We start from the raw sequence: 12,965 nt of genomic DNA, 5'->3' as shown, positions 1-12,965 counted from the left end.
AAAGTAGGTTTTGCATTTCTTACCTGTGATGTGTCTTCCCCAGCACCTCGGGACACTCACCTTCGGGACCTTGATAAAGTTACTCACTTTATCAGTGTGTTCAATCTGTCTGATCACCCCAAGGAGCATGACTGATCTGCTACTAAAAACCTCTGGGATCTGTAAAACAACAACAACAAAAACCCCACCACTTAGCTACTAATGAAGCTCTTCCTTAAAAAAAAAAAAAAAGTACACAAAGAGCACCACCAGTCCAGGAAAACAGTTATCCTTTTGGAATATTTCCAGTTCTCTCAGAATTAGAACTTGGGGGGGGTGTCTGGGTGGCTCAGTCGGTTCAGCATCCAACTCTTGATTTCGACTCAGGTCACGATCTCATGGTTTGTGAGATCGAGCCCTGCATCAGGCTCTGTGCTGACAGCATGGATTCTCTCTCTCCCTCTATCTCTGCCCCTTCACCACTCGCTCACTCTTGCACTCTCACTCAAAAAAAAAAAAAAAAAAAAAAAAGAATTAGAACTTGGCGGCTGGAAGGGGCCTCTGAGATTATTTTACAGGTGAGAAAATGGGGAACCAGGAAACCTTCATAGATCCCTCAGGCTAGAACTGAAGCCTGTATCCTCATTTGCTTTTCTCACTTATGGATCCTTGGCATCAGAGGGAGGTTAATGCCCTGGGAGGGTTGAACTGCATATCAAAACTTGAAATACACTTTCTGTGGTTTGGTTATTGCTTGCTACATCATTTTGTATGACAGTTGTCTTTCATTCCAGCCTCCAAATTCTGTCTCTACAATAAATAGTTGTAATTCTGATTCTCCGCCTCTTAATTTGGGGCAGAGAATTAGTGACAGAGAATTAGTGACAGTGTCTATTCTAGTTTCAGCACTACTAAAAATAAAATACTCCATAAACTTTATCTTCCCTTCTTTAAAAAAAAAAAAAGTTTGCCCATTAGTGCATCTGCTTCCAAAGGATTATTGTTAGACATTTCTATTAAGGGAATGAGCAAGCTAGGCTTTTCACTATGAAATTGCTTTTTAAATAATGAATCGTATTATAATTCATATTATTGTACTTGTGGATTTCAAGTTCTGATCATGGAGAAGTACCTTCTATTGGGCCAAACTTCCCCACAAATAACAACTCTAGACAAAATTTAAGTAAGAACTACAAAATTTAAGTAAGACATTGGAGACAGACTCAAAGCAGGGAGACTCGAAGGGACTCGACACTTGGATGAGGGAAGTGCACTGGGTGATTTCCCCACTTTTTATGCCTTTTACACTGATAGCAGGCCACAGTTCTTGCCAGAGTAAACCCAGGTATAAACCTGCGCTTTTGGGGCGCCTGGGTGGCTCAGTCGGTTAAGTGGCCGACTTCGGCTCAGGTCATGATCTCATGGTCTGTGGGTTCGAGCCCCGCGTCGGGCTCTGTGCTGACAGCTCGGAGCCTGGAGCCTGTTTCAGATTCTGTGTCTCCCTCTCTCTGCCCCTCCCCCGTTCATGCTCTGTCTCTCTCTGTCTCAAAAATAAATAAACGTTGGGGCGCCTGGGTGGCGCAGTTGGTTAAGCGCCGACTTCAGCCAGGTCACAATCTCGCGGTCCGTGAGTTCGAGCCCCGCGTCGGGCTCTGGGCTCATGGCTCAGAGCCTGGAGCCTGTTTCCAATTCTGTGTCTCCCTCTCTCTCTGCCCCTCACCCATTCATGCTCTGTCTCTCTGTGTCCCCCCAAAAAATAAATAAACGTTGAAAAAAAATTAAAAAAAAAAATAAAATAAATAAATAAATAAATAAATAAACGTTAAAAAAAAATTAAAAAAAAAAAAAACCTGCACTTTTACGTGCTGAATTGGAAGAAGACAAAGATTAGAAGCGTAGCAGCTGGAAAGCAAAGAATTACCGAAAGAGAGAAAGAAGGTGACCATGTTCTGTGTATAAACCCCCAAATCACTGGCTCACCCTGTACTCTGCGTGTGTGGGACAGACGCCATGCAGCCCAGCCAAGGCTAAGAAAGTGGAATTGAAATTTCTGCTACCACCAAGTTTGACTCGTGTCCAGCCAAGTAAAACCATCTGCTTAAGAAAATGATGTGTGGGTGACATCAGAGATAGTGAGGGACTAAGGACCTCTGAAAGTTTGTCCCTTCATAGAAACAATGAAAAACTTAAAAAAAAAAAAAAAAAAAAAAACAACTTTCAAAATTAACTTTCAGAACTCTGGAAACTAACCAGTCTTGCAGCAACCTAAGAAGCATTTACTACAGAATAATGCCTGAATTTCAGTAAGAACACAAGGTTTCCTTTCATCCGCCCCACCCTTCTACTCTTTTCCCCAGCTCAGCAGTTGCCTTCAAAATTCAGGGCCCACATTCCTAGTACTGTATGGAACAGAATGGAGCTGGAGCCCTTTCAAAATCTCATTTTCAAAGAATATTATTCTTTGATTGGTCTAGTGGTTCCTTGGAATTCATGGCTAGAAGGCTTTCCTTTATCTGACCTGGGCCAGAGTTTGCCCAGTGTTAAAAGCCTCTTCCTTGGGAATGTTTGTTAAAAAGCATTTGCAGTCAAGTGTTTTAATGTAGCTGCCTGAGGCAGTAAATAACAATGAAGCAAAAACAGACTAACTGAAAACCTCAAAAGTAAAACCAAAGGGAAAAGCTCCAATGCATTTCTGTGTTTCCAATCCTCAAGGCCATGTGCATATGTAGGGCTCTGCTCAGCAAAGACTGCAAGCAGGAAGCGAAGGCTAAGGCAGAGTGGTAAATTGGCTGGATGAGCGTTGAAGACGTATCTTACCATACACACAAGCACCTTGACAAAGACTGGGAGATTTCCTGGCTCCAAGAATTTAAAGAAAATTATGTCTAATAATTAGCTGACTGCCAGATGACTGAGAGATTTTAGTGGCCCTGTATTACAAAAACTACAAATGTTACAGAATTAGTTTAGAGAAGTCACTAAACAAACAAACAAACATTAAAACAAGCAGCAACAACCAATCCTGGGGAGAGGATAAAATATGATTTCCAGAGTTATCCCGTTACTTAAAATGTCCAGCTTTCACCAAAAAAATTATGACACAAAGAAATAAGGGGAAAAAAGCAATCAATATAAAATGTTCTTGAGGGGCACCTGGGTGGCTCAGTCAGTTAAGTGTCCTACCTTGGCTCAGGTCATGATCTCACAGTTTGTGGGTTCAAGCCCCACGTCAGGCTCTGTGCTGACAGCTCAGAGCCTGGAGCCTGCTTCGGATCCTGCGTCTCCCTCTCTCTCTGCCCCTCCCCTGCTCGCGTTCTGTCTCTCTCTGTCTCTGTCTCTCTCAAAAATAAATAAACATTTAAAAAGTTAAAAATAAATAAATAAAAACAGAATATTCTTGAGAAAGGCCAGATGTTGTACTTGGTAGACAAGAACTTTAAATCAGCTATTTTACATATGTTCAATGACCTAAAGGAAACCATTCAAAAGAACTAAATAAAGTATGAGAACAATATCTCACCAAATAGAGAATATCAGTAAAGAGATGACAATTATAAAAAATGAGCCAAATAGAGTATAAATAGAAATACTTTTCTGTTGAAAAATACAGGGGCACCTGGGTGGCTCAGTCGGTTAAGTGCCGACTACTGCTCAGGTCACCATCCCGCAGTCTGTGAGTTCGAGCCCCACGTTGCTCTGTGTTGACAGCTCAGAGCCTGGAGCCTGCTTCGGATTCTGTGTCTCCCTCTCTTTGTCCCTCCCTCGCTTGCACTCTCTCTCTCTCTCTCTCAAAAATAAATAAAAACTTTAAACAAAAATTTTTTAAAAAGTACAATAACTGACATGAAAAATTTATTAGAGAGGGTCAATAGCAGTTTTAAGCAGACAGAATAAAGAATCAGTGAAATTGAATATAGGTCAATTGAGATTATTCAGTCTGGGGAATAAAAAGTAAACAGAAAAAAAGAAATGAACAGAGCTTCAGAGATCCATGGATCAAACATATCAATATATGCATAGTGGGAAAATCTGAAAGAGAGGAAAGTAGGAAAGAGGCAGAAGGAATACTTGAAGAAATGACAGCTGAAAACTCCCAAATTTGATGAAAAGCATTAATCTACACAATCAGAACGATCAACAAACTCCAAGTGGTATGAACTCAGAGATCCACACTGAAATACATCGTAATCAAACTGTCAAAAGACAAGGAATTTTGAAAGCAACAAGGGAGAAGTGACTCATCACATACAAGGGATACTCAGTAAGATTAAAAACTGATTTTTCATCAGAAAACATGGGGGCTAGAAGGCAATGGGATGATACCCAAAGGACTGAAAGGAAAACAAACAAACAAACAAACAAAAACACCTGTCAACCAAGAATTCAGTATCCAGGCAAACTATCCATCAAAAACGAAGGAAAAAGAAAGACACTCCCAGATAAACAAAACCAGAATTATTTGCTAGCAATATCACCCTACAAGAAATACTAACGGGAGTCCTTCAGGGTGAAATGAAATAATACTAAACAGTAACTTGAATCCACGTGAAGCAATAAATATTACCAGTAAAGGTAAGTGTGTAGGTAACTACAAAAGACAGTATCCATGTATTTTTTGTTTGTAACCCCTTTCTGTATTATCATTTCAAAGAACAAACTCTTGGTTCACGTCTTTGATGTGGTGTGAAAGCATGATGTAGCGCCTCACACAGGGCTGTGCCCTGAGTTGGCACTCAGGTAAGAATCTGTGTAGAGTGAATTTGACCATCACTGTGTTCCTTCTAGATCACCCCCCACCCCTGTTCCTCCCCTGTTGTCCTGGGTCAGGCTAACATGCTGGGTTTTTGTTCCTAAGACCCTTTGTAGGTATTCAGTGGGGGCTGGTGACATTTAGAATCACAGATGTGGGGTGAAGGTGGGAAAGGGAAAGAAGCAGCGCCGAGCAAGCCAACGAGCAGGATAAGCACATGAAACCCCACAGGGTATGCAACATGGAGTGGGGCACCACTCCATGGGGACCCAGAGAACCCTACAGGACAGCTTTGGAATGGCTGTTTCAGACGAGCTGCTGCTTCTGACTGGGTGTCAAACAGACCTCTATAGCAAATTTTCCTCTCTTGTTTTGCATTCCCACGCAGGGAACACAAGTGTTTCAGCAAAAGCACTGATCCCAGGAGATGGCAATCGATTCTGTCAAAAAACTTTACAAATATTGGGGCGCCTGGGTGGCTCAGTCAGTCAAGCATCCGACTTCAGCTCAGGTCATGATCTCGTGCTTCGTGAGTCTGAGCCTTGCGTCGGGCTTGCTGCCGTCAGTATGGAGCTTGCTTCGGATCCTCTGTCCCCCTCTCTGTCCCTCCCCTGCTCGTGCTCTCTCTCTCAAAAAATAAACTTAAAAAAAAAAAGCTTTACAAATATTTTCCTTATATGTGTAGACCCCCCCCCCCGCCCCATCCCTGACATTCTGGAATATTCTCTTGAAAACTAAACATAGAGGAAAGACAAGAGGTAAAATAGAGGACAGACTCATCTTGTTCAAGCCAAGGGTTGGTTTTCATAGCCCCGAATATAGGACGCGTGGCTTATTTTCATGATCTGCTTTCAGACAGCCCTGACAGTTTGGGTCTGCCTTGATCACTGCAGGTCAAGGGCAGTTGGGGACAGAAGAGAGAAGGAGCAGTACTGCTAGCACAGTGGGACCTTAAAAGGTGAATTCACACCAGACACCAGAGCACTAAATGAAAAGTTGCCATAGGACAAGGGCAACAAACAGAAATCGGTAGATAGGGGGAAAATATCCCTGTTAAAACTTATAAATGCTTGAAAATTTAAAAAAAGAAAAAAGGAAAAACAAAACAAAACAAAAATTCTGTTACCACAACTAAAATTCCTGAAACCCTATGCTCTTGTATTTAAGTGAAAAGGTGGAAGAAGGCAGTCTGTGCTGGAAACAGCACAGCTCTGGGAGCGGCCTGAGTCTGGAGATTGCATACCTTGGGTGAGTCACTCAACCATGCCCAGATTCAGCTTTATGAAGCCACAGAGAGGGCAAGAGAAGAAAAAAGAATGCCCGCTTACCTCTGTGAACGTCTGGTTCCCACTGCACAGCCAGAAGAGGGCCGACAAGTCCCGGCCTGCCAGGGGAGGTCACCATATAAAACATGAGGTGGGATCAAACACATATTAAACGTGGCCACAGCGACCAGAACCAAATGTTTCATTAGTGGGGAGGGAGGGGTAAGTGAAAGGGGGCCCGGGGAACACACAGGCTTTGGCATCTTTTGGCATCAACAGCAAACAAACACATGAGGGATTGGGGCAGAAAACCACCATTTCCACAGGCTTCCTGGGATTGGACCGCGCTGCTGCCTGGCCCCTCTACCTGGACAGGAGAAGCGATGTATTGCACTGCTCTCCAAGATTTAAGCAGGAATGCAAAATAAGATCACAGGGGCCCTGCTCTACTTCCTGCAGCAGGAAGGTAGAGGGGGAAGCCCAGTAGGATTTCCTGGATAAGGAATGCTCAGGTGGCCAGCCCACACCTTGCCCTGGCTTTCCAGGGGGCTCCAACTTTCCTTTGTGCCTTCCGATGGAGCACAGCTCTTGCTCCCACTGCAGTCTTCTTAGCTCCACTCCTCGGGCTGTGAGTGGGTTCTGCTAAGTGAAATGCGGAAAGGAAAAATGGATCTGAGGCTTGGCCAGACTTGGTGTGCACCACGACATCTGCAGTGTTGCCTTCTGAAAACATTCTTCCAGTAAGAACTTAAATAATGTTTTCCAGGAGCCTGGGGCTGGGGCCATCTGGTTCCCCCCACAGCCCCTGGATGCAGGGGACTTGAGACCACGAATGCCTGCCCTTCCCGGGGGGATTTCCCACGGACCTCAGCAAAGCATCCAATGTTCTGATAACCTGGCCTCCGTTTTAAGCAGTTTCTCCTTCGGTTTGGGGTGGGGCGGACTATCAGGCGGGCTTCAGATTCTCGGTCACCGTGCATGTGTGTTCTTGTTCCCCACTAGCACGATTTAGAAGGACACCCGTCTACTCAGAGGGAGAACTTAGTTTATGAAGCCCACCTCCCGGCCCAGCCCGCCCTGTTCTCTGAAGGCGGTGGAGGAAGGTGTCCGTGAGCGAGCTGCGAAGTGGAGCAGAGCTGGATGGGGATCGCCACGCTGCCGCCAGCGGCCGCCGACGCGCGCCTCAGTCTCCCCAGCGGGGCAAGGGGGCGGCCAGGGCGGGGGCTCCGCCCGGGGTGGGCTCGCGGCCGGGCGCGCGTGCGGGACACACCGGCCGCGCGGCCTCGGCCGCCCTTGCCCGCGAGGCCCTCCGGATGCCCGCGCTCGTCCTCGGCGTCGCGCCCGGCCTCCTCGGGGAGCCGCGCGGGTTGGGCGCGCTCCCAGGCGCATTCCTGGCCGGGCAGCCCCTCCTCCTCGGCCTCGGCCCCGGGGCTGGCGCCTCCCCGCCTCGCCGGGGCTGTCTCGTGCGGGCGGCTGCGGACGCTCGAGGCCCGCGCGCGGCGCACCTGGACCCGAGACGGCGCCGGCCGCGCTCCGGGGCTCCCGCCGCCCTCCCTGCGCGAGCCGCTCCGGGACCGCGCGGCGCCCTGCACCCCGCGGGGAGGCCGCGGCGTGGGCCGGACCGAGGCGGCGTCCCCCCATCCCCAGCCCAGCGGTTCCCACTGGCAAGATGGTGCCCCGCTGTCCCCGCGCGCTCCTGCTGCTGCTGCTGCTGCTCGCCGGCCCCGCGTCGCGGGCTTCCCAGGTCAGTGCCCTCCCACCTCCCGCCTCCCGCCTCCCACCGGTCCCGCTCGCCCGGGACGCGAAGCCAAGGCCGGACCACCTGGGCTTACCGCTTGGGGGCTTGCGTTGGGGGCTCCGAGCGGTTCTCGGGGACCCCCCCCCCCCGTCTGTCACCTGAGACGCACCGCGGGGCCGGGCGCCTGGGAAGACCCGGGCTGGTCCCGCCGCGCGTTCTGCGCGACAGCCTCGGGCCGCGGGGAACTCGTGGGCTGGGGGGAAGGTTTCCTCGGGGTGTAGGAGACGTTGGGCTTCGGGGGGTCCCCAAGGGGGCTCCCGGTCACCCCGTTAGGTTAGAGGCTGTCCCCGCCCTCCAGCTCCCAGCATTCAAATTTCCAACTGAAATCTCATTCCCACCGCTGCCGACTTTTAAACGCGCGCGGACTTTGTGAGCGGCGTTTGCGCGGCGCAGGCGGAGGGGGGGCCCGGAGGTTCCCGAAGCCGCCTCGCCCCGCGCCTGTGGGGCCTTAGATTTGGGGCTACATTTCCTTTCCCACACAGACAGGCCGCTTGCTGTTCCGTTTTTCTCTCCTTGCCCTTTATATTTGTTGGAGCCTCACTGGATTTTTCACTCGATTTCACTTTTATATTAACCAGTAAAGAACCGATGATTACAATTAAAAGAATGCAGATGAAATTGAGTCTTCGGAAGGTGGAACTGGAATTGCCGAATTCAGAGCCAGCAACCACCGGACAGGCTCTGGCCGACGGGGACCCCTCCCCCTGTGATGGGCGTGGCCCGTGGGCAGCGGGGCGGCCACCCCAATGACACCGGCCACAGCAGTAGCAGTAACCCAAGGCGGAAGGAGAGCACGTGCTTACCGAAAGCCTGATGACTGCCAGGTTCTTTGCTGAGCATCCTCCAGGCTCTTAATTCTCCGAGCAGCCCTGTGACGTGGGGACCACTGTCATCCCCATTTTGGGGAGGAGGGCCTCACCCAGGGAGATTGTGACTTACTCGAGGTCACACAGCCAGGAAGGAGTGGAGAAAATTCAGTCCCTCTCCTTGAGTTCCAGACCTTTCCCCTTCCCCACAGACACTCAGTGTGTAAATTCCTGAGCCAGGCAGGCACACTCAGGGTCATGGAGAAGCCCCTGGGGTGCAGGAAGGGACTCCAGGCAGGGAGAACTCAGTTCAGACCAGAGGTGGGTGGTGTCAGTGCAGACGTGCTCAATGGGCACCGCAGGAAGCCACTGAGCCACCAGGCAGCAGAGGCTCAGTTGAGGCCACAGTGGTCCCACCAGCAGAGCAATGGATCTCCCACCCACTTTGCAGAGTACAAAGCAAAACAGAACATCAGGCTCAGAACTGAGGGCCGGAAGCACAGGGCAGGTGCATCCAGTCGGAGCCCTCAGAGGGGAGGGATGGACAGGATGTGCAAGGAGATGCTGGGGCGCCTGCCCTGCCCCTGTCTCATCTTATGGGGCCTATTGCTGTCTCTCCAGGTTACCTGGAAAACAGGTGAGACCCTGGCAGTTCTCACATGTCTGTGGTTGCTGCAGGGGCAGAAAAGTGAGCTCTCTGGCCTCTGTTCCTGGGAGGTGTGGTTCTGATCCTTGCCTCACTGGGCTTTGTGAGAGGGAAAGGGAGCAAAAAGGATCGTCCACAGAGGTTGGTTTAAAAAATTCCAGTGAAACTGCCCTTCACCCAAAGTAAAGTCTTAGGTGTTTGAGAGGTCTCCCCTCCCGGCCCCCGCCTGGGGGAGTCTGACAGGTAAACTATGAAGAAGGTCCCAGGAACACTCTTTACGGGGCTCCTCATCTTTTGGGTCCCTGCTCAAATAAGCATCCCTTTGCGGAGGCCTTCCCAACCCCACGCTAAACAGGTCTCCTCCCTGCCCTTGTGTGTTCTGTTATGGCCCTGTGAAGGGCTCTGGAATAGGACCGATCACATTTGTAATGGGGTTTCTCGGTAGATTTTGACTTTATTGTCTGTCTTCTCCACTACAGGGCCCCAGGGCCAGGGACCATATCTGGGATTTTTACCCAGGGACCACACATAGCAGGCAGCTAGCAGGAGCTCAGCAAAATGAATGGAGTGTGGTCATGCGGGTGCTGGTCTGAGCAGGACCAAGCTGGGCAGTCTCTGGGTAAACCTTGGCTGCACATCACATCACCTGGGAAGCTTCTAGAAATCTCGATGCCAGCCTCATTTCAGAGAATCTGACTCCAATGGCCTGGGTTAGGGCTCAGGCATTAGTATTTTTTAAAATTGTCCCTAGTGATTTTAATCAAGCAAATGCCTGAGGCCCAGTGAAGCCATCCTTCAGAGTTAAAAAGCTGCAGACCTAGGAAAGGGCCAAAAGCAGGGGAATTCGGAGTGCACAAAGGATCAGACTCAAGAGGACCTGAGGTGACATGGCATACCTGGAGTTGACCTGATCTGAACACATTATGAGCCTGGGGCTCTTGAACCCAGCAGTACGACCTGCTGGCTGGTGGAGACTTGGCTGGTGTTTGGAGAATGAATGGCACCCATGGGACTGTCTCCTGCCACAGAGGAGACAGGTGGGGTGCCCGGCAACCCACGGACGTCTAGCTAGAGGCAGCAGGAATTCTCACAGCAGCAATGCACAGCCCTGTCTGGGCTTCCTCTGTTTACCAGGAAATGTGCTCACTTGGTTATGTTAGGTTATGATGGGTGTGTGTTTGTGAGTGCATGTGCACGTGCCTCTGTGCCGGTGCCTGTGATTGCAACTGTGTCTGCGTGAACGAGTGATTGTATTTGCGATGGTGTGTGTATGTGCAGGTGTACCTGTGATGTATCTTCGAGAGAGAGAGAGAGAGGGAGTGTGTGTGTGTGTGTGTGTGTGTGTGTGTGTGTGTGTGTGTTACAGGGTAGGGGGAGGCTGCTTTCTGCAAGGGTCTGGAGCACTGATCTCATGGGGATGGACAGTATTGTCCCCTCTCCTGCAGTCCTCCGTGGCTTTCCAATTGTGTCCCTCTTGTCAGCACATCTGTCCTGAGTTACTTTGCAGGGTTTTTGTGATTAGCTGGATGGGAGCAGGTGGTCATGGGGAAGGAGGGCAGGTTGAGCAGTGTGGGGATCCCATGGATGGGGGCCCCTTCTTTTTTTTTTTTTTTAAATTTTTTTTTCAACGTTTATTTATTTTTGGGACAGAGAGAGACAGAGCATGAACAGGGGAGGGGCAGAGAGAGAGGGAGACACAGAATCGGAAACAGGCTCCAGGCTCTGAGCCATCAGCCCAGAGCCTGACGCGGGGCTCGAACTCCCGGACCGCGAGATCGTGACCTGGCTGAAGTCGGACGCTTAACCGACTGCGCCACCCAGGCGCCCCTGGGGGCCCCTTCTTAAAACTGCTGCCCACTCTGTGGCCTTCCCACTAGAAGAGAAACAGCCTCACTGGGGAGACAAGAAAGGGAAACATGTAACAAACGCCTCACCTCTCTTCCCCATGGTAGCCCTAAGTGAGTAAGGAGGGCATGGTCTCAGCATCCTCCTTGCCCATGGGGTGGTTCAGAAGGCCTCCCATTCCCCCAAATTTCTCTTTGTGGAGGTTCTTTTGGTTACCTTCTCCCATCTGCTTTTTACAGTTTAATGACAAAAAAAATGTTTTTGGTATACATTTCCATGATTTTTCCCATAGAGCTATATATTCTATATGTGGTAACTACCACCACAGTCAGGATACCGTTCTGTCACCTCTGAACTGCTCTGTCCTTCATCACTGTGGTTCTGTCTTCTCCACAGTGTCATATAAATGGAATCAACAAGTGCATAGCCTTTTGAGTCTGGCATTTTAAATTTCGCATAATGCATTTAAGATTCTTCCATGTTATTCTAGTCTGCATAGTTGTTTTACTAATACTGTAACAGTCATATTTCATGGTGTAGGTGTATCACAGGTTTAAAAATTTTTTTTATGTTTATTTATTTTTGAGAGAGAAACAGAGAGACAGAGTGAGTGGGGTAGGGCAGAGACAGAGGGAGATATGGAATCCAAAGCAGATTGCAGGCCCTGAGCTGTCAGCACAGAGCCTGATGCAGGACTTGACCCCATGAACCATGAGATCATGACCTGAGCTGAAGTCAAATGCTTAACAAACTGAGCCACCCAGGCGCTCCAGTGTACCACAGTTTGTGCATATCGTTCACTGAACTGAATGATACTTAGAATGTCATTTCCAGTTTTTGGTGATTATGAGTGGAACTGCTATAAGCATTCCCATACATCTGTGTGTGTGTGTGTGTGTGTGTGTGTGTGTGTGTGTGTGTGTGAATATAAATATAAATATTCTTTTCTCTTGTGCAGATATGTAGAAGTGAGATTGCTGGGTCCTATGGCAAATGCATACTTAACTTTGTAAGAAACTGCCAAACTGTATTCCATATTAGTTGTATCATTTTACATTCCCTCCCACCAGCAATGTATAAAAGACTGTGTTACGCTACATCCTCACCACTTAATATTGTCAGGTTTGTTTGTTTGTTAACAAGTCATTCCGATAAGTAGGCAGTGAGGTCTTATTGTGGTTTTTATTTCCATTTCTTTAATGACTAATAATATTGAGAATCTCTTCATGTGCTTATTTGCCATGAGGACTCTACTGGGTAAAGTTGTGTCCATCTAAAAACTGGATTAATTTCTGGGGTGCCTGGATGGCTCAGTCGGTTAAGGTCTGACTTCAGCTCAGATCATGATCTCACGGCTTGTAAGTTCGAGCCTCGCATCAAGCTCTGTGCTGAAGCTCAGAGCCTGGAAGCTGCTCTGTGTCTCCCTCCCTCTCCCTCCCTCCCTCCCTCTCTCTCTCAAAAGTAAGTAAACACTAAAAAATGCATAATTTCTTATTGTTCAGTTTTGAGTGTTCTTTTTTTTTTTAACGCTTATTTATTTTTGAGACAGAGAGAGACACAGCATGAACAGGGGAGGGGCAGAGAGAGAGGGAGACACAGAATCGGAAACAGGCTCCAGACTCTGAGCGGTCAGCACAGAGCCAGACGCAGGGCTTGAACTCACGGACTGTGAGATCATGACCTGAGCCGAAGTCGTACGCTTAACCGACCGAGCCACCCAGGCGCCCCGGTTTTGAGTGTTCTTTATGTATTCTAATTACAAGTCTTTTTCAGATATGTGAACTGAAAATATTTTCTCTCAGTCTGTAGCTTGTTTTAAGAACACCTATCCCAGAGCAAATGTTTTATTTTTTTTTAATTTAATTTATTTTTTAAA

The 12,965-nt window shown here is 48.7% G+C and overlaps 1 protein-coding gene across 1 annotated transcript in view; it reads left to right on the top strand.

The window, feature by feature from the left end:
• The first annotated feature begins 7,436 nt into the window (after nucleotides 1-7,436).
• Nucleotides 7,437-12,965, top strand: part of FBLN7 (fibulin 7) — a 52,170-nt gene continuing 46,641 nt past the window's right edge. Inside the window, exon 1 of the mRNA XM_043603999.1 lies at nucleotides 7,437-7,738. Within this exon, the coding sequence (XP_043459934.1) occupies nucleotides 7,664-7,738 (75 nt within the window). The 5' untranslated portion in view covers nucleotides 7,437-7,663. The remainder of the gene's footprint in view (nucleotides 7,739-12,965) is intronic.

Source organism: Prionailurus bengalensis, chromosome A3 (genome assembly GCF_016509475.1).
Source record: "Prionailurus bengalensis isolate Pbe53 chromosome A3, Fcat_Pben_1.1_paternal_pri, whole genome shotgun sequence".
Taxonomy (NCBI): domain Eukaryota; kingdom Metazoa; phylum Chordata; class Mammalia; order Carnivora; family Felidae; genus Prionailurus; species Prionailurus bengalensis.
Note: the sequence above shows the minus strand (reverse complement) of the source record. Positions and strands in the feature narration are given on the sequence as shown.